This window comes from Salvia splendens, chromosome 3 (assembly GCF_004379255.2).
Source record: "Salvia splendens isolate huo1 chromosome 3, SspV2, whole genome shotgun sequence".
Classification (NCBI taxonomy): domain Eukaryota; kingdom Viridiplantae; phylum Streptophyta; class Magnoliopsida; order Lamiales; family Lamiaceae; genus Salvia; species Salvia splendens.
Window position 1 is genome coordinate 19,455,097 of NC_056034.1, and position 22,651 is coordinate 19,477,747.

At 40.0% G+C, this 22,651-nt stretch overlaps 2 protein-coding genes across 2 annotated transcripts; one reads left to right on the forward strand and one right to left on the reverse strand.

Annotated features, from left to right (window-relative positions):
- Nucleotides 1-2,242: 2,242 nt before the first annotated feature.
- On the forward strand, nucleotides 2,243-2,953 carry LOC121796705. The gene has a single exon (XM_042195499.1). The coding sequence runs from the start codon at nucleotides 2,243-2,245 to the stop codon at nucleotides 2,951-2,953; it is 711 nt and encodes a 236-aa protein (XP_042051433.1).
- A 3,988-nt stretch (nucleotides 2,954-6,941) lies between these two features.
- Nucleotides 6,942-9,975, reverse strand: LOC121795428 (epoxide hydrolase A-like). The gene is made up of 3 exons (XM_042193959.1): nucleotides 9,433-9,975; nucleotides 7,652-7,890; nucleotides 6,942-7,398 (listed from the first exon to the last, which is right to left on the reverse strand). Exons 1-3 carry the CDS (start codon nucleotides 9,898-9,900, stop codon nucleotides 7,149-7,151), a joined length of 957 nt encoding a protein of 318 aa, XP_042049893.1. The 5' UTR covers nucleotides 9,901-9,975; the 3' UTR covers nucleotides 6,942-7,148.
- Nucleotides 9,976-22,651: the final 12,676 nt, after the last annotated feature.

Genomic DNA, 22,651 nt, shown 5'->3' on the forward strand with positions numbered 1-22,651 from the left:
GAAAAGATATACGAGAATCAATCTTTACCAAGTATAGGAGATTTGGAATCAATGTAATTATGTTAATTAGGTTTACCATATAGATGAGTCCTTAGCCCTATATATTGACGCTATGTGTATAATGTAAATTCATTCAGAAATAATACATCGATTCTACCGATACTTTAACATGGCCTCAGAGCAGGAATGATCTTGGCTCAGAACAATATCATCATAGCCACAATATACCAAATTCTCGACCTCATAACCAAATCAACCACAGAAATCGAACCCTACATCAGAAACGATGTCAGACACCGAGAAGGATACAAAAACGGATCTGGAAACACCAACAAAGTTAAGGAACAACAAGAACGTTACTGTCACGTTCAAACTGAACGGAAAGGACTACCCGATCTGGTCCAGATTGACGAAAGTCAAGATAGGAGGCCGAGAGGCCTACGGTTGGGTAAAGAGGGAGGCTGCCCGGAGGAGTATCAACACAGCCCCCCCACCCACCGGAGACGACGACGGCAGAGCATCCGATTCGTCGACAGGAGGAGGAATTGGGCACGGCCTCGCTGCCCAGAGCCAACGCCCCAACTCGCGCGGACCACCACGACCCACCACGACCACTCACCGACCGGGAAGCAGGCCAGACAAATCCCGGCTAATCTGTTCTCATTGCGGGAAACCGAGACACTCCCGGGGGGAATGCTTCCTTCTAATCGGATATCCGAAGTGGTGGGAGGAGAAACAGAATGAGAGAGCTCAAGCAAAGCTCGCAGTCAGCGTAGATGAGAAGGGGCATCCCGCTCGAATTGGTGCCGGAAATAGGGAAACGGCGATTGGCCAAGGGAAATCGTCGGCTGGAGCTTCGACCGGCGGCGACGGCGTTCGTAGAGTCGGCAATTTCGCCGAGAGGGCGGAGGAGCTGAGGACGACGAGCGGCGCCGTCTATGAAGGTAAAGGGTTTGGTTTAAAACCAAACCCTTGTATTTTTCCCTACTCTACTTTTGACCCCAAGAAGAAATGTTTATTACAAATTGGACCCCATGATATTTCATTTAGACCCCCAGATCCTATGGGTTATCAAACACGGCCCCAGAATATGGAAAATTCTCGGAAAAGCCCAAATATTTGCAGTTTTATGTCAAACAACCCCTTTGCACCGTTAGAAACTATTTCCGCTGCATTTCATGTTTATAATAATGATAGATCGAGCAATAAGGGTTGGATTTTTGACTGTGGAGCCACAGATACTATGACCCCGGATAGAAATGATTTTAGTAGCTATGGTGAAATTGCTGATACATTTATTAGAACTGCAAATGGGGAGTTGATTACTGTTGTTGGGTCGGGAACTATCAATATATCTCCTACTCTATGTTTGTCAAATTGTCTACATGTTCCTACGCTATCTCAGAGATTGATGTCCATAAGTCATGTGACTAGAGACTTGAATTGTACACTTCTGATGCACCCCACTTTCTGTATATTACAGGATATTCAGACAAGGAGGATTCTTGGGCGTGGCACTGAGAAACAAGGACTTTACTACGTGGATGAGATAGCTCAACATGGCAATGCGATGCTGGCTCACGGAACCACGAAACAAGAAATTTGGCTGTGGCACCGAAGACTAGGGCACCCCTCTCCTGGTTACTTTAAACTTCTTTTTCCAAACATTTCTATTCCTACCGATTTTTCATGTGAAACATGTGTTTTGGCCAAGAGTCATAGACAGTCTTTTAAGCTTACCAACACCCGTATGAATTCTATTTTTTCCTTAATACATGCTGATGTGTGGGGCCCTGCACCAATTGTTGGTGGGGGCAGTTTTCGATATTTTGTGCTATTCGTGGATGATTGCACTAGAATGACTTGGATATACTTTTTGAAACATAAATCTGAAGTTGTGGAAAAATTTGTCTTATTCTATAAAATGATCCAAACCCAGTTTCACACCACTATCAAAACCCTTAGGTCCGATAATGGGAGGGAGTTTGTTAACAATTCTATGGCCCAATTTTGTAAGGATAAGGGAATGATCCATCAAACATCCTGTGCCTACACACCCGAACAAAATGGGGTAGCCGAGAGAAAGAATAGAGTTATCCTTGAAATCACCCGGGCTCTCATGATCGAATCCAAGGTACCCAAATATTTCTGGCCTGAAGCTATAGCCACCTCTGTCTATCTCATGAACCGTCTCCCTACCAAAATCCTCAACAAAAAAACCCCGCTCGATACCCTCTCCAAAATGACCAAAATTCCCCAACACCTGAACCTTTCACCTAAAGTCTTTGGGTTCACCGTTTATGTCCATATCCCGAAACACGAGAGAACCAAACTATCACCTTGTGCAACAAAATGTGCCTTTGTCGGGTATGGGATAAACCAGAAGGGATACCGATGTTTTGACCCTCTCACCAAAAAGGTCATTACTACCATGAACTGTAACTTCCTAGAAACCGAATTCTTTTACCACACCCACCTTAGTAGTCAGGGGGAGAGTGATCCAGGTAGTTCACCAGACTATCTAAGTTGGGTTGTGCCACTTCCAAACTCTTCGATTGAGGATCCAACAGAACCAGTTGTTATTGCCGCCGAGCAAGTCTCACCACAAGAGTCATCTCATTCGCCGTCCCCGGATCCTCCTTCAATGATATCCGAGGTAATTCCTGAACCCGATCCTAGTGAGAATACAGTTTCTCCTAACCCCTTGAGTCCAGATTTCCCCGAAGAAGATAATACGATTGACAGTGATACTGGAGGGTACGTTCTCCCTCATCGGACTACAAGAGGAATACCACCAAAGAGATACTCCCCTGAGAAGATTGGGAAGAAGAGCCGTTATGGAGTAGCAAATTTTGTGCAAGGGAATTTGGCTAAAATGGCACGGGCTTTCGAAGCCGCACTGTATGAGGAAGAGGAAATTCCACAATCGGGCAGAGGAAGCAATGAAACATAAACATTGGAGGGATGCTATGCTTACTGAAATGAGGGCACTAATAAGGAACAATACATGGGTGAAAGGCAAGCTGCCTGAAGGAGTAAGGACAGTCGGGTGCAGATGGGTGTTCACTATAAAACATAGACCAGATGGCACGGTGGAAAGGTACAAGGCCAGACTTGTGGCTAAAGGGTACACTCAAACCTATGGAATCGATTATGATGAAACATTTTCACCTGTGGCGAAAATTAATACTGTGAGGGTCTTGTTCTCAATCGCCGCCAACAAGGATTGGCCACTTCACCAGTTCGATGTGACTAATGCCTTCTTGCATGGGGAGCTACCAAAACCAGTCTTCATGGAACCCCCACCAGGCTTCGCTAGTGAGTTCCAAGATGGAGAGGTGTGCCAACTGAAAAAGACATTATACGGGCTCAAGCAGTCTCCAAGGGCATGGTTCGGGAGATTCACGGAGGTGATGAAGAAGTATGGATATAAGCAGAGTAATTCCGATCACACATTGTTCATTAAGAAGAAAGGAGGTAAAACTACGTGTCTAATCATATATGTAGATGACATGATTATCACTGGAGATGATACAGAAGAAATGATCGAGCTAAGGAAGAACTTGTTCAATGAATTCGAGATGAAGGATCTAGGACTCCTTAAATACTTCCTGGGGATAGAAGTGCTAAGATCGAAGAAGGGGATCTTCATAAATCAGAGAAAGTACGTCCTCGACCTATTGGCAGAAGTGGGAATGGTGGACTGTAAACCCGCGGACACTCCAATGGTCCAAAATCATGGGTTACAAATGAAGGAAAACGCAAGACTTGCCGACAGGGGGAGATATCAGAGGTTGGTTGGAAAATTGATTTATCTATCACACACTAGGCCAGATATTGCTTATGTTGTGGGAGTTGTAAGTCAGTTTATGCATGCACCACAAGAAGAGCACTGGGATGCAGCATTAAGAATCGTCCGATACTTAAAGGGGACGGCAGATCATGGACTTCTGTTTGAAAAACACGGGAACTTGGAGATACATGGGTTTACTGATGCGGATTGGGCAGGAAATCCGAACGATAGGAAGTCAACCGCAGGATACTTCACCTTTATTGGAGGTAATCTTGTGACATGGAGAAGTAAGAAACAGAAGGTGGTAGCACTCTCTAGCGCGGAGGCAGAGTTTCGCGGAATCAAAAGTGGATTGACCGAACTACTATGGCTAAGGAGGATTATGAAAGAATTGGGCCTAGACTCATCGAAGACCTGCAAATTGTTTTGCGATAACAAGGCAGCCATCAGCATTTCTGAGAACCCGGTTCAGCATGATCGAACCAAACATGTTGAAGTTGACAGACACTTCATAAAGGAGAACATTGAAGCAAAGATAGTGGAGATGCCATTTGTCAAGTCCGAAGATCAGTTGGCGGACATCCTTACAAAGGCAGTGAACTCGAAACTATTTCGGGAAGTATTGTGCAAGTTGAGCATCGGTAACCCTGTCGCTTAACTTGAGGGGGAGTGTTGGAGAAGATTGCACCAAATCAGGGAAAAGATATACGAGAATCAATCTTTACCAAGTATAGGAGATTTGGAATCAATATAATTATGTTAATTAGGTTTACCATATAGATGAGTCCTTAGCCCTATATATTGACGCTATGTGTATAATGTAAATTCATTCAGAAATAATACATCGATTCTACCGATACTTTAACACATTCGACCATTAATGTTCATTGTGAGATCGTAAAATTATTGAACTACACAAACTACACGAGAGAGAGATAAAGCCAATGAGCGACATCTATTATTGATTCGTTTGGGACACATCACCATCTTTAAGGAAAAATTATAAAATGGAGTAGTGGTGGTTAGAGTCTTAGCTTTTAAGGGAATTGAATTTTTTCTATAATTAGAAATATGGAAGATTTGCGGTGGGGAGTGGTGTAGTAGAGTGGAGCATCTTTCGCCAAACATTTGATGTCTTCCTAATCCATACATCATTATCTTTCAATTATTTTGGATAATACTTCCGGAAAATATATATTCGACCCATTGTTGGTTAGTTAGTCGTTTTATTAATTTATAAACTATTAATAAAGTGAAAAGGAAACGTAAAACTTCCAGTGTTAAAAGTTGAAACGTATTCCTTGATAGATCAAGGACATAAATTTGAAAAGATAGAATCAATTGAAACAAACGATCTAGGAAGAAACTAGCCTTCTTTTTGCTTTAATGAACGATAAATTTATAATTTGTTCATAAATTAAGAAACGATATTGTTTGATGTCTTCTTCTTCAAAAAATATATTCTAGATATTGAGCGACGATCATAACGTTTACGGTTGATCATAAGTAAAAGTTAATTAAGTCTTTTTTGCGGTTTAGGCGGCATATCTATTGACTATAAAATGTTTAATAAAAAACATATGAATTTTTTAAAGTTCCAATTGATGTTAATGCTACTCAAGAACGTACATGCAAATATTTATGTCATTAGTAGCGGTGGGTAGTTACAGTGTATCTTATTGAAACCACCATACCGTATACCTTACCGAATATTCGTTATGCGAAAAAATCATACATTTACCTTATCAAAATTTTCGGTATACCTTATTTTCGGTATACCTTATTTACGGTATGAAGAATTTCCATATCGATATCGTATCACATTTTCTGTATACCGTACCGAAATTCGGAATTCCGTACTTTTGCGGTATACCTGACTTTCAACATCAATGAAAATAGAATATTTGAGTTTTTAGAATATTATATTATATTATATTATATTTTATAATTTAATAAATATATTAAACATATTTTATAGGACTATATAATTATAATTATATTTCACAATATAATTATATTTATATTTTACGGTACATACCGAATTTCGTTATGCCGCGGTATATAAAAATTCTTACCGTTACCTTACCGAAATCTTTCGGTGAGGTATCATACTGTACCAAAATCATGGTACACCGAAAATTCAGTATTTTCGCTATTTTTTCGGTACGATAAGAACGATATTTCGGTATTTTGCTATTTTTCCCCAACCCTAGTCATTAGCTTATAGAAATTGAATTTAACGACTAGTTATATTTTCTAAGAACATTTAGGGTGCATACATAAAAGCATGCTTTTAGCTCCTTGTATTTTAAATTCCTTGATTTCTCCAATTTACTAGAAAAAAAATATTTATCCCATGCTTTGCCATTTATTATTAATCGTTAATTAAATTCATAGAAAATAGAAGTAATAGATAATGAAACTGTTGGGAACAAACAATATACTTTTCATAGTACATTGCAAACTGATCGACAGACTCATCTTTAAGTAAATACTCAATCCATTTTCTACAAATAGAAATTCATTCAATTTTGGTATGTTTTCTAAAAATAGAAACTTTCAATATTAGGAAACTTCTTTTCTATGAAGGGAGTAATTGATATTCTCAATCTAGATAGACGTAGAAAATCTATCACCAATGGTATTGGTGTTGATATTAAGTCATTTTCTATCTTTATTGATTGATGATCACGATGAGATAAGCACTTATTGCTTGATTAAGAAAGGTACTACTCACTAGATCGCAGTGAATATTTATTTCTTAATCTATACGAGTAATATTGAGTCTATGGTGTTGGTCATTCTCTACTTTGACTTGTCGATATATGCGGATTTTTTGCAACTAATTACCATATTATCTTGGGCATCAATGATCAACGTACGAGAAAAGCTAGTGTTGTTACTTTATAAAATTGTATGACGACTTTGTGAAGTTGGTATTGTCCCCAAGAGATAATCTGATCAAGTTTATATTGTTCAGAAACTTAGCTAGATAGAATTTATTCCAATACAATATATATAAGATCATTTCATAACTCCAGCATTCTTTAGAAAAAGAAATTATTTTAAACGTATCAAAGATATTAGTTAGCATATAACAATACGAAGAGAATTGCAGATTCACAGTGACCATATACGGTACTAGATGTTACAAACATTTATACATTTATTTGGCCACCAAGAGGCATGAACAACTCAACAACGGTCTCTTTAAACAAAATTACATAAAAAAGGCCTATGCTAACTCAATTTTAAACTCAATTTAGTAGCTCATATATAATTTAATGATTTGGATATATATGACGAGGAAATCCAAATTCGAAAATGAAAGATACTTGAAGATTAGAGGTTGGATCTAATAAAACTTGGTGAAAAATTGATGAAGAGCAGCATTAACCTCATTAGGTCTCTCCTGATTGATGAAGTGGCCGGTATCTTCCACCACCACGCATTCCTCCAGCAACGGCACATCCTGCTTGAACCCTCCTTCCGACACGTACTCCTTCACCCCCGGGGTTGTATACACCATGTCCAGATCCCCTACTATGTACTTCACCGGAACTCTCACCTTCGCCCCCGTCCACGCCGCCGTCAGCTCCCAGTTCCTACAAATAAACAACCCCATCACTCCTTTTTTTTCCATTTACAATTTCATATAAAATTGTCTCCTAATAACTATCCACTTTAGTATAAAATATAAATAGAATTAGTTAATGGAATATAAAACCTACTTATTATTTTTGGTATAAAAAAAGTGAAAATAATAATTAATGAGGGCAGATAGAAATAGAAAAAGTAGACAGTTAATGGGGAACCGAGGGAGTAGTAGTAATTTCATTTATTGGATTAGACACCTACAAATCGAGGGCGCGGTAGTAATTGAGGCCGCCAGTGAAGCCCTTGTGCTCGTATTTACGAGCGTAGTATTTGAGGTCTTGTTCAGTGAACCAATGCGGCAGCTTGATGCTCTTTGGGTCCTCTCCGAATGGCTTTTCTTTCGGCAGGAGGGGCGGTCCCGGCCTTCGCTCCGTTAGGATCTTCTTTATCACTGCTTCCGCTCCGTATTCTGCTATTTCTGATTCTATTTTTCCGACTTCCTGTTTTATAGTAGGAGTAACATTTTCATGATTTTTAACTTTATCGTTAAGATCATTTTTAGGCTCAAGATTTGTTATACTAGTATTGATCAATATTTGAATCCAAACAAATAACAACTAGAAGTAGGCATTTAAGTTTTAATTTTTACGTATCAACTGCGATGAGTGCAACAACACTTAAGATTGAAACGCAACAAAAAAAAGTAAAAAAAAAAACTACTTCATCCGTCCCTAAAAAGTATGAACAATTTATTTTTTCGCCCGTCCCTAAAATATATAAACATTCAAATTCAATTTCTTTTTAATCTGTTCTTGAAAAATATGGACATTCTAATTTTGGAAAGTCTTTTCTCTCTAAAAAAGGTGAGATCTATTATCAACTAACAATACTTTAGTTATTTTTTCTTTCTATCTTCCTCTTATTTTACCAATTATTCATTAAAACTCGTGTCGAACCAAATATTCATATTTTTTAACGACCGTGGGAGTGGGAGTATATAGATTTTGCTACGACTCCACCAACACATTATTTTTGGAACAAAGGTGAGAGTGACAATTATGATCAGGATGGTTATTATTAAATGTTTATTAGTGAGATAGGGGATATTACTATAGTAGTAATAAAATAAAAACCAACTAATTATAGATGGGAGTTATGAGAAAGTCATTTATTTGGCGATTCCAAACAGAGCGACAGAGACAGACAACATGCGGAAGTTCAATGCATTGACAGCTGTATCTTTAATGTTGGAAGTTCAACCGCTTCCTCCTAACCATTAATTAAACCTTTTGAATTTAAATTTCTCAATCTCCAATAGTCACGCTTGCATTAATGTCAGCGGCACCCAACCATCTATTTCATTTGATTTCTTTCTCATAAAAAATGAAATAAATGGTCCCGAACCATCTAGTTTCAAATGTTAAAAGCACTTGCAAAAACATGTAAAAATTGAAAAATATCATGAAATGGCTAAATATTTTAAAAAACTTGCTAGAGTACTTCATGTGCAATTGAAACTAAAAGACTTCTATGGACGAATACTCTCTCGGTCACATAGAAGATGTCCACTTTTCATTTCAAGTTATCTCACTAAAGATGACACATTTCCATTTGTAGAAAAAGTTCCCTCTCACAATAATATAAACATTATATTTTCTCTTTTCACCTAACACACAAAATAAAACCTCCTAAAATCTCGTGTCATCCCACAAGTTTGACATCTTTTGTGGGACGGAAGGAGTGATTTTAATCAAAACTGACACATAAATACAACTACTACTCCCTCGGTCTCACAATAAATATCAAATTTTCACCATTTTCGTCGTTCCACAATAAGAGTCCAATTTTACATTTACCATAAATGGTAAGTAGGTCTTACAATCCATCAACTTATTATATATGTAAGTGAGACACACATTACACTAACTTATTCAATCCACTTTTTTTTACATTTCTTAAAATTCGAGCCCAAACAAAATAGGGTTCTTATTGTAAGACAGAGGGCGCATAAGAAATCATATAAGAAAATAATTTTAAAAAACCTGCAATCTGCACATGTAGTAATCGTCTCCAAAGAAAGCACGCATGCCGGCGATGGGCTTGATGGTAGAATGGCGGGGGCGAAACGGCACGGTGAGGGAGACGAAGGCCTTGATCAAATCGGGGCGGAAGAGGCAGAGGTACCAACCGACCATGGCGCCCCAGTCGTGAGCCACCAGGAAAACCGGTTGGCCGGCGGAGAGGGACTCTATGAGCGCCACAATGTCGGCGGCGACGTGGAGGCACGAGTAGCTGGATGCATCGGGCGGGGCGTCGGAGTCGCCGAAGCCGCGGAGGTCGGGAGCCACGGCGCGGTATCCGAGGGAGGAGAGCGCCACGATCTGGTGGCGCCACGTGTACCAGATCTCGGGGAAGCCGTGGAGGAAAAGCACGACGGGACCTTTGCCTTTCTCGGCTACGTGCATGTTTATGCCGTTAACGTTAACGCTTCTGTGCTCAATGCCTTCCATCGACCACGATTTTTTATCTATCTGCCCCGTTTTCTTGGAAATGCGATTTAAGTGTACCGCATGTAGGCGAGGATGGGTTTATTTAAAGAGCCAAAAAGTGAATGACACGATATCGGGTTAATTACTCATTTAAAATATCGGTATAAAAAGTTTGGAATATGTATAAATAATTATAAAAAAGTTTATTTATGTTTAATTTTACTCTCTTTATCTTCCAATATGTGTCATATTTTGACTCGGTAATGATTTTTAAAAATGTAAAAGAGAGTGTAAAAGTTAGTGACCCGTGGTCTTATTTTTTAATATTAATTTTATAATAAAATGATGGTAGAATTGAGTTATTGGAAGGAATTATCCTCTTCTATTGCTTATAGCATCATAATCCAAAATTAAGACCAAATCTACACCCTTAGATTTTAAAATGAGTAGATGAGATTAAACCTTACGAATTTCAATAAATAGTAGACAAAATATCAACAAAGGGTAAGATCGTCATTCTGTTATTATATCATAATTTTCATATTTTTTTATTTATATAAACATAGTGTATTACAAATATCAACACAATGACTTAAATATTTCAACACAAGTACACGAAAATATCAACACAGTTTTATTGAGATTTTACAAGGTTTTATTGAGATTTTACATGCATTATACTGAAATTTTTTGATGTATTTGTTGATAAAAATCTGTTTATCAACATATACGAAAATTAAAATAAAAATTACCAAATTTCATTATTCGAACGTAGTCAGAACATGTGCAATTGAGATCTCGTTAGAATCCTTATAAAATTACCTTTAATTTGACATATTTTTTGTGAAAAAATAATTTAAATCGATAGAGTTACGCAAATTTATAGTTTTGAGATAATTTTAATAAGAGAGAATTGACATTAATACCATTTAATTTTATTTAATAATTATTTAAATTTAAAATATAATCCAAATGGCATTATATCAACCACTTGATCTCCTAATCTAATGGTTAAGAATTTGTCTTAATTTTGGATTGCTAATTAGTTAGCAATTGATTACATCTAGGGATGTCAGTATAGCCCGAAACCCGTGGGCTGGCCCGAATAGCCCGCTAAATTTATAGGGTTAGGGTTGGAAATTTCTAGCCCGATAAAATTAAAACCCGATTAGCCCGCACCCGATTAACCCGCAACCCGTTAGGGCCAGACCCGAAAACCCAATAATATTTGTATTATTCTATTTTTTTACTCCTAATTCGTCACTTCATTGATTAATTTTATAATATAGATAGCTAAAATAATATCTTTCAATTTTATATTAAATATATAAATTATATATTAAATTTTTATTAATATAATAATTGATAAATAAAATAAAAACTTCAAATTCACTAAACAAATATTTAAATTTCTAAAACATGCATTAAAATCTCACTTTATCTTAGCTGGCCCTCAAGCTAGCATGATAAAGTGGAAAAGAGTAGTAAGTGCTGCAATAAAAGACACTCTAAAAACACAGAATTCATATCGTCAAATAAAAAGTTCTTACACTTAAACCGACCATCGGGCTAAGTGGGAGAAAATACCACATCAAACACAGAAAACATACAAACAAGACACAAACTTCTCACACTTAGACTGGGCACCAGGTTAAGTGTGAAGAAGGCACGACAAACACGTGTATGCAAGAATTAAAAACTAAAAAACTAAAATTACTTGGTCAATGGGGGGGGGGGGTTCATCTCCTTGGCTGATCTCTTTTGGAGTTAGCTTTTCTGGGGTGGGGATCATCTCTTCCAGTTGGTCGCCTGCTACCTGCACCTTGGGCTGCATGTTGGGGAGCCATCTGCCTCTGCAGAATTAACTCTCTGGCCATCAGAGACACCATCTCTCACCGTGAAGACCGATTTCCTAACATCCTCATCATGTTTCATCTGTATTTCCGTCTGGGATGTTAGCAGCTGCGTCTGGACCCCGGAGCTCAGGGCTATTCTCTCAGTACTTAGGGCTATCCTCTCAACTAGCCCCTCCATTCTGGCTCTGCAGTCATCTAGGTGTCCCACTAGCTCCACAAGGCTGCATGTCCAGGGGACACCTCAGGTGCAGCGGATGTAGAAGGTACAACAGCTTCATCTTGTGTTTGCAGAGCGGATGTGGCTGCTTCGATTCTTGCTCTTGTCTCTCTCTCCGTCCCAGTCACAACCACCTCCACCTGCTTCTTCTTACTTTTCTTCTTGACAGCCCCCACCGGCTGTGAAGTACACCACCCTTCTGTACCAGGACGCCTACATTCGTGAGGAATTGCACACCAAACTTCTCCGGTTGGGGGCAGTAGGTCATCCTGTGTATCCTTTCTATGATGGTCATCTCTACACAGTTCTGGAGGATGGCTCCTAGGATATGACAGCAATTTAGATTGCGGGCAGCGCAGCTAGAGATCGACTGACTAGTGCGAGCAAGTCAATATTCCAAGTGCACATTCCTCTTTTTTATCATGCACCACATGAAGTATAACTTAGTTTCTGTGAGGGAGGCGATGGTGTTGGCTTGGCCTAGCAGATTTGCCCCTACAAAGACTTGGGATAGACGGAGGATGAGATTCCTGATGCAATCAGCTGTGGATGTTATTGGTTGATAAGCTTTAGTGCCCCTTGGAACCATTTCTTCCCAGACGGCTTGCTCGTTGAATTCTGGAATATCTGATGCAATTTTTATTAGCACTATAAATACCTACAAGTATACAGAGTAGGAATAGTAAAACTAAAGGTCAATACCGGATATCGATCACGGGGAAAACAATCACAGACTGGCTACACTCTACTAAAACTCAATTACTATTTGGAAAAACCGAAAGATTTGAAGATTTTTGAAATCAAAACAATTTGAAAGCAAATAAATAACTAATTGCAAATAAATCATGAAGATAAAAGTATAGAGATAAGGGAATTTCAGGGATGTGCGTTCACAGTTATGGATAAACAAACTCCAACAACAATACCCTAGCACAGTTCTTACTTCGATAGAACGAGTCACCTAGTTTATGCTCATGCAATGCGAACGTTGGTTACAAACATTAGGGTTGTCAATGCTAAATACGTAACTCCTAAAAACTCCTAAGACCCTTGAAAAGTCCTCACTCTCAATTAACAGTGTCGTTTTAAAGGAAACTAATTGTAGTGTCTATTAAGTGGATCTAACTCGCCAACCTCCACTCACGATTATGTAGCAAGTTATATTAATTCATCACAGAATGTGTCACTCAAACGTGAAGTGTTATCCAACAACTTAAGGAAGAAACAAAGTAAGAACAAAACGGATATTAAATAGAAAATGAATTGAATAACCAAAGTCGTTACTAACACATCCCTTGTATCCTATGAATTTAGTTACACATGATAGAATAATCTAAAGACATAGATTGAAGGGAAAATAATTGGAACATAAACTAAAGCAAATAAAACCCAACGGTTGAATCCTTGTAGCTTTGATGTTCTTGAATCCTTCTCCAACTCCATGCACAATGAAGTACTCTAACTTTTAATCTCTAAAAAATATGTTGTAAAAAGAGGATTGATAGAGGGAAAAGATGAGACTATGACTCTGTGTGTGTGTGTCAACTGGCCAGAAGGGTACCTAGACCTAGCTGTGTCGTTGGGTCTGTGTCTATCTTCCTTATCAACAAAAAAAATACCTCGACCCACTTCTACTGGCTAGTATAGTAGAGTAAAGGTCGAATCCCACAGAGATGGATGTAGGCGAGATACACTTGCGATGACATTCTGGGAGCGGTTGGTTAGCTACCACGCTTTTTTTGGGGTTGAGTTTTACCTAGTCGGAAAATGAAATGGAACCTATACCCCTCCTGACCAGTAGGTCAGGGTGGGCTCTAAATGCTGCGTGATAAAAGAAATTAAAATGCGTGTGTAAATTAGGGTACGAGTGTGCATGTGAGAAACTACTAGACGAAACTTACTAAAAATGGCTAGACAAAAGGTAAAGAGAATCAAAGGACATGCTGTCAGACTGTCTCCTGGGTGTGCAGAAAAGCTGAAAAAATGCAAGTACAAAAGCAAAAAGCAATAAAAGCAACACAAGTGGTCCCATACTTTGATTGTGACATTATCTTCTTCACCAAGATACACAAACAAGATCTAACAAACTCCATTGATGAATGATCAAGCTTGAAAATTCGTAAATGCAATATTTAACTTGAAATCGAGAATGAAAGCTAAGAAAACTGAGATCTACGCAAACTGGTCAGCGGGACAAGCTGACAAAAGCAAGCAGAAACGGTTCCCATGCATTTTTGAGGAACTTAACCTGATTAAAACTTGTAAACACTCTAAGAAAACCTAGATCTAACTAAGCAAAGCAGATTCAAGCACTTAAACAACAGAAATCAACGTAAAACTACCAGATCTAGCTACTAGGTAGAAAGAAATAATAAGCAAGCTGAATCACAAAATAAAACCACAATAAACTACATTGCATTCAAGATTATCACCCAAAAGATGTTCCAACTAAGTAGCTACTGGAATCCAAGTCAAAAGCAATCAAAAAAACACAAGTACTTAAACTAAGAAATCTTAAAAAAACAAAGCAAGTAAAAGATTGTTTGGGTCATCGGAAACTGAAACTGGAGGAATTTCTAGAACTATGGCGGCTGGAATGAATCAGGCATGATGCTCCTCGCCGGCAGGTGGCCGGAATCTTCAAGTCAGGCTGCTGGATTTAGATGGAACTAAGAGCTAGTGGAGCTATTCTCCAAAAAAGTGATGTAGTAGTGATGATAAGTCCTAAGTGAAGTGGTGTTAAAATTCCCCCATTTTCTTTATGTTCAGCTCCTATTTATAGGGTGGCTTGCCCTAATTTCTAGGGCTTTCTCTTCTTGTGGAATGACAATTTTGCCCTTCTTTAAATAGGTGATTATTCCAAGCAAGTCCTTCCTTCTCGTGTCCAGTGCTGTAGCATCCATCTTGACCAGTTTGCGTATTTTCTGCTCATACTAACCAGCTTGCACACTTTTTGCAGCTTTTTCACTCGAATTTCTTCTGAACCTTTCCTTCTGATTTAGTGCTTCAACCTGCACACTTTAGCAGTTATTTTACAGATATTATCCAATAAAGCACCTTATATTGACCAGTAACCAAGGCCTTGAACGAGACTCATCAAACTGCTCACACTTAACACATACTTGTCCTCAAGTATGAAGAAACAAGCTAAATAAAAATAATGAGTTGAGTTCGCAAGCCTGGTTACCTCCCCTCACCGACCTAAGACTCTAAAACTTAAAAGACTCTTCAACACAGATGACTCACAGAAAACAAAAAATAAGAAAACGAACAAAAGAAGAAAAAAAATCATAAGCACATTACACTGGCTATATTTTCAATCAATCCTCCCCTTGGGTTGAATTGATCCGGCTGTAAACAACCTCAAAATTCTACCACCACCCCCTTCACTGGCTAGTCTATCCGCTTGTCAAGATCGCCACTCTTATAAACCAAAAGCTAGGTTCGCTAAGTCACTCATTCCTCACCAGAAATGTTAGGACTATTTTCTCAAATTGCTGAACCACATCAGACTCAGATCTAACGTGCGGCTCCTGAAAGGCTTTAAGGCTTGTAATGGGGCTATTGGTTTGTAGTGTTTTGGGTGGATGTTCCTAAGGCTCTAAGGTTAAAAAACTACTACTTTATTTTGATGTCGGGGAACTGTGTGTATCTGGGCTTTTGGCTGTTGCTTCTCTTTGGCTGGGCGTTTCTTGATATTGACCTCCAACTGGTCAGTAGCTTCTTTGTGGCTTCGCCACCCTTATTCATTCTTCCTTCTTTTTGTGGTCAAGTGTTTTCGACCATTTTCTTCAACATATTTTTTTAATGTGGCTTTGCCACCCTTATTCCTTCTTATTTTTTTGGACCCAGAATTTTTCCTAGTCGATTTTCTCCTTACCTCTCGATTTCTTTCTCCAGTTGATTTTTCTTGTACGTCCTTCTGGCCAGTCACCTTCTTACCTTATGCCTCGCACACACACAGTCCCAGTGGCTAGTGGGTTATATCTGGGTATAGATTTGGCAAGAAAGAGGGGTTCTACGGGTGGTTTTTTTTTTTGCATGGGGGGTGTCCTAATGCCTTCAGGACTTGCTACACGCGTTCACCTTACCCTAGGCATCATGTGGCAGCCACTCTTTTCTTTTCTTTTTTAAATGTTTAGCGGAAAGTGGTTCCACTTTAGGCTTTTAACTCACCATTTTAAGAGGGCTTTCACAATTGGCTTCTAATCGGGTTTTCCTTTCATACTGGCATCCTCTAGACTAGCCTGGATCTAAGAAAGGTGGTTTCTACTCTTGGTGTGTTTTTTTTCATTCGATCATCTCACCTTAAGATTGGATCAGTTGAGTTTTAAGCCCGTGTTTTAACACATGTCCTAAAAAAACTTAACCTAAACTGACTTACTAGGGACTGACTCGACACATGACAACACATATATACAATTATACTGGCCATTATCTCCTCCTCTCACTTCATCCTTGCTTGCCTTCACGCAAGTTTAGTGAAGTGGAAAACAGGATGACTAGTATCCAACACATAGAAGCACAAAAAACCAGAAAACACATAACACATGGAAAACATATTATATATGAAAGTTCTCACACTTAAACTATGCAATAGGCTAAGTGGGAGAAGAATAACGAACATAGAGAACACATAGACAATGTGGAACAAGAACTAATATGCAAAACATACTATGTCAACAAAAACTTCTCACACTTAGACTATGCAATAGGCTAAGTGGGAGAAGATATAGGACTCATATTAAAAAAAAACACAAAACAAAGGCAACTTCTAAACATCCTAAACACACATAACGTTGTAAACCCTCGTCTTCTCACACTTAGACTATGGAATAGGCTAAGTGTTATGAATGAGGGTATACGCATGCTAAAACATGTACAAAAAAATAGAAACAACACAACTAGAAAAAAACTCAAGTTTACTGAAAATAAAAAGAAAGCTAACTGGTCAGTTGGTAGGGTCGGTCATCTTCTCCTCTGGATCCTCTTTGGTCAGGAGCCTTGTGCAGTTTCCTTCTCGGGTTCCTTTGTTGGTACACATCAGGGGTGTCACTCTTTTTCTTATGATTCTTGAAAGTCCCCTTGATTTTCCTCTTTTCCATGGGCCTCAGACGATGGTTGCTGGGGACCTTACTCCCAATCAGTTTGGGCACTTGTCTCAGCTTCTTGATGATAATGGTCGATAGGACCACCCTGGGATTCTTGGTCTCCTTCTGTTGCTTTGCTGCCCATTGCCTTTCCTATTTATTTCTTGGTTGCATTTTCCTTCTTTGTCTTGAATTTCCTGTAAGTCGGTTTCTGGTACTGGTGTCTCTTTCTGGGCAGCAGGGATGGCAAGTGGATTGTCGATGTTGGCCTCCTGTACTGGATGGGCGAAAGTTGCAGTCGTGTTCTCCCCAGGTTTTGTAGGAGAACCCCCTTCCTGGAGAGTAAGGGTCGATGACGGATGTCCAGCCTCTGACTTGGTTGTAGCATGTTTTGGATCCTCCCCAGGTTTTGTAAGAGGTCCACTATCTTCCTGGCCAGTATCAGTGTCCTTGCTCTTCTTTTTGTTGCAAGGAGTCTTGTCCTCCTCGCTTGAGATCTCTACAAGATCATGAACCTTGTTGGGCCCCTTCTTTTTCTCAATCCTACGCCTAATGATTCGCCTCGATGCGCGCTTCAGCCCTTGTTTTCTCTCTGTCTTCTTCTCGGCCAGTTGGTGAGCCCCAGTGGCTTTAGCGAATCTTGACTTCTGACAAATAGTTTCTTCAATATCCTGGTCAGTAAGCGTTTGGCTACTGGTTAGATCACACCATCTTGGGTCACTCCTCTTGGGTGGTAGCTTCTTCAAGACCATGGTTGGAGTGTTGCCTTCTGTCACAATCTATTATTCTTCCCTTGTACTTCTAACTATGTACACCTTTATATTTGTACCGAATGGTCACTTCAAGTTTCCTTTACACCTATATTTGTACACCTTTACAGCGTGATTGCAAGGTATGGTCACTTCAAGTTTCCTAAAGATAGACATGTAGTCTACGGGTTCTCCCTCCTTCCTCTTTTTTACAAAACAGTAAGGGAATGATTTTTCTTCCTTCACCTCTTTATCAGGTTCTTTAGTGGTTTCCCTTGAACTCTCTTCCGGACCTTGATTGATTTGAGGTTCAGCAACTGGTTCAGTTTCATCAGGACCACTCTTCTTGGTCAGTATGTCCCCATTATCCTTCGTCTTGCTTGATTCCCCAAATGACTCCTTTCGTTCAGGCTCCTTGTAGGATGTTCCTGACCACAATGTCACCTTCCTCACATTAGCCTTGTCAGGTATGTGCACCGTAACTGGGAGCCTTTCCGCATTCCCACAAATCTCGTTCATCGAACTGGCCAGGTAGGACAGTTGCTTATTCAGCTTGTCCATATTTTCCTTATGCTCTTTCTGGGCATTTTGCATGCCTTGCACCACTTCATTATTTGATTGAAATTCACTCCTCATGGTTTGCTGGTAAGCAAGCATCTCTCCCATCATCTCTTCCATAGATCTTCCTGACTTGTGTTGGTGTAGGAAAAGGTTAGGGTTTTGCTGATGGTGGGGATTATACTGGGTGTTAGGGTATGAGTGGTAGGTATAGTTTGGCTGATTTTGATGAGAGGGGTACTGGACGAATTGGTTAGAGTTGTGGGGTTGACTGTGATTGGGATTCAGGTAGTATAGGTAGGGATTTTGCTGGTGATGGGAGTTATACTGGCCGTTGGGATGCGACTGGTAGATGGGATGGTTTTGATTGTAAGGGTAGTTTGGCTGATTTTGGTGTGAAGGGTACTGACTGAACTGGTTGGGGTGGTGATGCTGGTTAGGGTTAGGGCATGGGTGATTTTGGCAATGTTGGGGTGAGTGGGATTGGTAATTCTGGTTTCCCATCTGATATTGTGGCACATAGGTGGTATTTTGATATGGATTTAGTGGGTGCGGATTATGCTGGTTTCTTCCTGACTAGTTCGGCTGTGAATCTTGGGCTGGGGGTCCATCGTATGCATTCTGAGGTGGGCTGGGCTGGTTAGAGTTTCCCTCTCCCCATCTAAAGTCCAGGTGTTCTCTCCAAGGCGTGTCCTCCTGCTTTTCAGGATTCCAGTTCCTATTTGAATTCCAAAGCCCAGTCGTATTTGGATAGTGATCCTCTTGGGTAGTTACCGTGGTGGCATTGACTGGAGGAACTTGCGGTTTACTCTTCTCAATTGCTGACAGAAGTGCCCTCTCGAGCTTGTCAATCCGACTCTCTAATTGATCATTATTTCCTACTGCTGCAGCATTTGCCATACCTCTTCTGGACGGGAGAGCACGTGGATTGTCATAGGCTCTTTTCGCGTAGAGAAGTCTTTCCATGATTCTCTTGGCCTCACTAACTCGTAGTTTGGAAAAACTCCATCCACTTGATGAGTTCACTAAGTCCTTGCTCTCCGCATCCATCCTCTCATAGAAAATCGAGTAAATTTCTACTTCCAACATGTGGTGGTTTGGGCATGCGTCCAATAGACCTATGTATCTTGACCAGTACTGACTCAGGGTCTCATCATAACCTTGTGTAACTCCTCGGATTTTATCTCTTAGTGCACTTGTCTTGGCCGCTGGGAAGAACTAATCCAAGAACATCATCTTGAAGTCAGACCAGGTTCTGATACAATTTGGTGGCAGTCTCTTGAACCAAGTATTCGCCTCCCCTTTATGGGAAAAGGGAAGGGCCTTCAATCTCTAGTCGCCTTCGCTCGACCCCGCTGGCCGCTTTAGAGCCTTGCAGATTTTGCAAAATTCATGCAAGAACTCGTATGGGCTGTCATAATTCCTTCCCAAGAACACAGGCTGGACGGCCGTAATGTGGGGCTCCACGTAGATTGCTTCTTGTCCTAGGGTCGTGACGATTTCTTGCGGTGGTTCGCCATCCAAGTGAGCGTACAACGAGCTTATCTCGGGATCATTTTTCTGGTCAGCCATGTTGGCTTTCTCCTCTTTAGTTGCGGATATTGATTCCGGTTCACTCTTGATGGTTGTGTCGCGATCCTCCTCACCGCTCGCATCCAAGTCAACAGGCAAGGCAGTGGTTAATTCTGAATGAGTGGTGACTGGATTTGCCCCTTCTTCCTTTGGCCAGTTGGACTTAGTTTCATTTAACTGCGGAACACAAAAAATAAAGAAAAGTTTATTTACATTATTCACACCAAAATTCTTAACATAACTCCTTATAAACTAAGAAACAAAAGAAAAGAAAAACAATATGTACACCAAAGTGTCATGCAACAGATGTATGCAAAAATGCCATCCATCCCAGGCAACGGCGCCGTTTGATGGAGGGAAAAGATGAGACTATGACTCTGTGTGTGTGTGTATCAACTGGCCAGGAGGGTACCTAGACCTAGTTGTGTCATTGGGTCTGTGTCTATCTTCCCTATCAACAAAAAAAATACCTCAACCCACTTCTACTGGCTAGTATAGTGGAGTAAAGGTCGAATCCCACAGAGATGGATGTAGGCGAGATACACTTGCGATGACATTCTGGGAGCGGTTGGTTAGCTACCACGCTTTTTTTGGGGTTGAGTTTTACCTAGTCGGAAAATGAAATGGAACCTATACCCCTCATGACCAGTAGGTCAAGGTGGGCTCTAAATGTTGCGTGATAAAAGAAATTAAAATGCGTGTGTAAATTAGGGTACGAGTGTGCATGTGAGAAACTACTAGACGAAACTTACTAAAAATGGCTAGACAAAAGGTAAAGAGAATAAAGGACATGCTGGCAGACTGTCTCCTAGGTGTGCAGAAAAGCTGAAAAAATGCAAGTACAAAAGCAAAAAGCAACAAAAGCAACACAAGTGGTCTCATTCTTTGATTGTGATATTATTTTCTTCACCAAGCTAAACAAACAAGATCTAACAAACTCCATTGATGAATGATCAAGCTTGAAAATTCGTAAATGCAATAGTTAACTTGAAATCGAGAACGAAAGCTAAGAAAACTGAGATCTACGCAAACTGGTCAGCGAGACAAGGTGACAGAAGCAAGCAGAAACGATTCCCATGCATTTTTGAGGAACTTAACCTGATTAAAACTTGTAAACACTCCAAGAAAACCTAGATCTAACTAAGCAAAGTAGATTCAAGCACTTAAACAACAAAAATCAATGTAAAACTACCAGATCTAGCTACCAGGCAGAAAGAAATAATAAGCAAGCTGAAACACAAAATAAAACCACAATAAACTTTATTGCATTCAAGATTATCACCCAAAAGATGTTCCAACTAAGTAGCTACTGGAATCCAAGTCAAAGGCAAGCAAAAAAAACAAGTACTTAAACTAAGAAATCTTAAAAAAAACAAAGCAAGTAAAAGATTGTTTGGCTCATCGAAAACTGAAACTAGAAGAATTTCTGGAACTACGACGGCTGGAATGAATCAGGCATGAGGCTCCTCGCCGACAGGTGGCCGGAATCTTCAAGTCAGACTGCTGGATTTAGATGGAACTAAGAACTAGTGGAGCTATTCTCCTCAAAAGTGATGTAGTAGTGATGATAAGTCCTAAGTGAAGTGGTGTCAAAATTTCCCCATTTTCTTTATGTTCAGCTCCTATTTATAGGGTGGCTTGCCCTAATTTCTAGGGCTTTCTCTTCATGTGGAATGACAATTTTGCCCTTCTTTAAATAGGTGATTATTCCAAGCAAGTCCTTCCTTCTCGTGTCCAGTTCTGTAGCATCCATCTTGACCAGTTTGCGTATTTTCTGCTCATACTAAGCAGTTTGCACACTTTTCGCAGCTTTTTCACTCGAATTCCTTCTGAACCTTTCTTCCTGATTTAGTGCTTCAACCTGCACACTTTAGCAGCTATTTTGCAGATATTATCCAATATAGCACCTTATACTTACCAATAACCAAGGCCGAGAACGAGACTCATCAAGGATCCTAATGATGAAGCTTGAGGGGGTATTTATAGGGGAAAATCGCCCCTTCTCAAAAAAGGAATAGGGTTGCGGTCGCCACGCAGTGCCTAGCGGTCGTTGGGCGTGTCTTCATTCCATGCACAAATTTCTGAAATGGACCACTACAGATATGGCGGTCGCTAAGCGCCGGCAGTCGCCGGCAGTGTTGCAGCGGTCGCTGGTCGCTCCCAAAAACTCCAGATTTCCTACTTCGCGTTTTGACTCCTTTTTAAACTCAAATATGCACATTTCTCACAAAACATGTCAAAATACCAAAATATATAAAATATGCAAATAATGGACATGTAATGCAACTTTGTCATTAAAAACGGACCAAATAATGGCCTTAAAACCGTGCAAAATCTGAGTCAGCGACTGTCGTGGCTTCTTTTTCACAGGGTCAGCGACAGCCTTCCACTTTCTCTTCCGCTCTCTCATGTCTATTTCACTGTCTTCCAACTCAGCAGGTGTATCTGGCTGCCCAGAGCTTGGTAGCGCATCCACTGGCGTGAAAAAGACATCGTCTTCCTCCTTAGGTTCTTCGTCAATTAAGAGCCTCCTCCTGCGATGCGGAGGCCCTACAGCATTGTTTACTACACGGTTTACATCTTCCCATGTCCTTTGCTCAAGGGTTTCCCTCGGTTGTTCCTCTGTAGACCTCCTTCCTAAGGCCTCTTCTCTACCTGGCCTCAGCTGATAAATGTGGATGGTCGCAGCTCTTGCTCTAGCAACCTCATCTCTGGGAGCGACCCTCTCAG

Bases quoted from the DNA above. Each gene is read 5' to 3' on its own strand.
- LOC121796705 (XM_042195499.1), top strand. From the start codon at position 2,243: ATGACCAAAATTCCCCAACACCTGAACCTTTCACCTAAAGTCTTTGGG.
- LOC121795428 (XM_042193959.1), bottom strand. From the start codon at position 9,900: ATGGAAGGCATTGAGCACAGAAGCGTTAACGTTAACGGCATAAACATG. The intron at 7,891-9,432 runs GTTTTTTAAAAT...ACTATAAAACAG, and splicing joins ACTACATGTGCAGATTGCAG to GAAGTCGGAAAAATAGAATC. The intron at 7,399-7,651 runs GTAGGTGTCTAA...GTTTATTTGTAG, and splicing joins TACTACCGCGCCCTCGATTT to GAACTGGGAGCTGACGGCGG.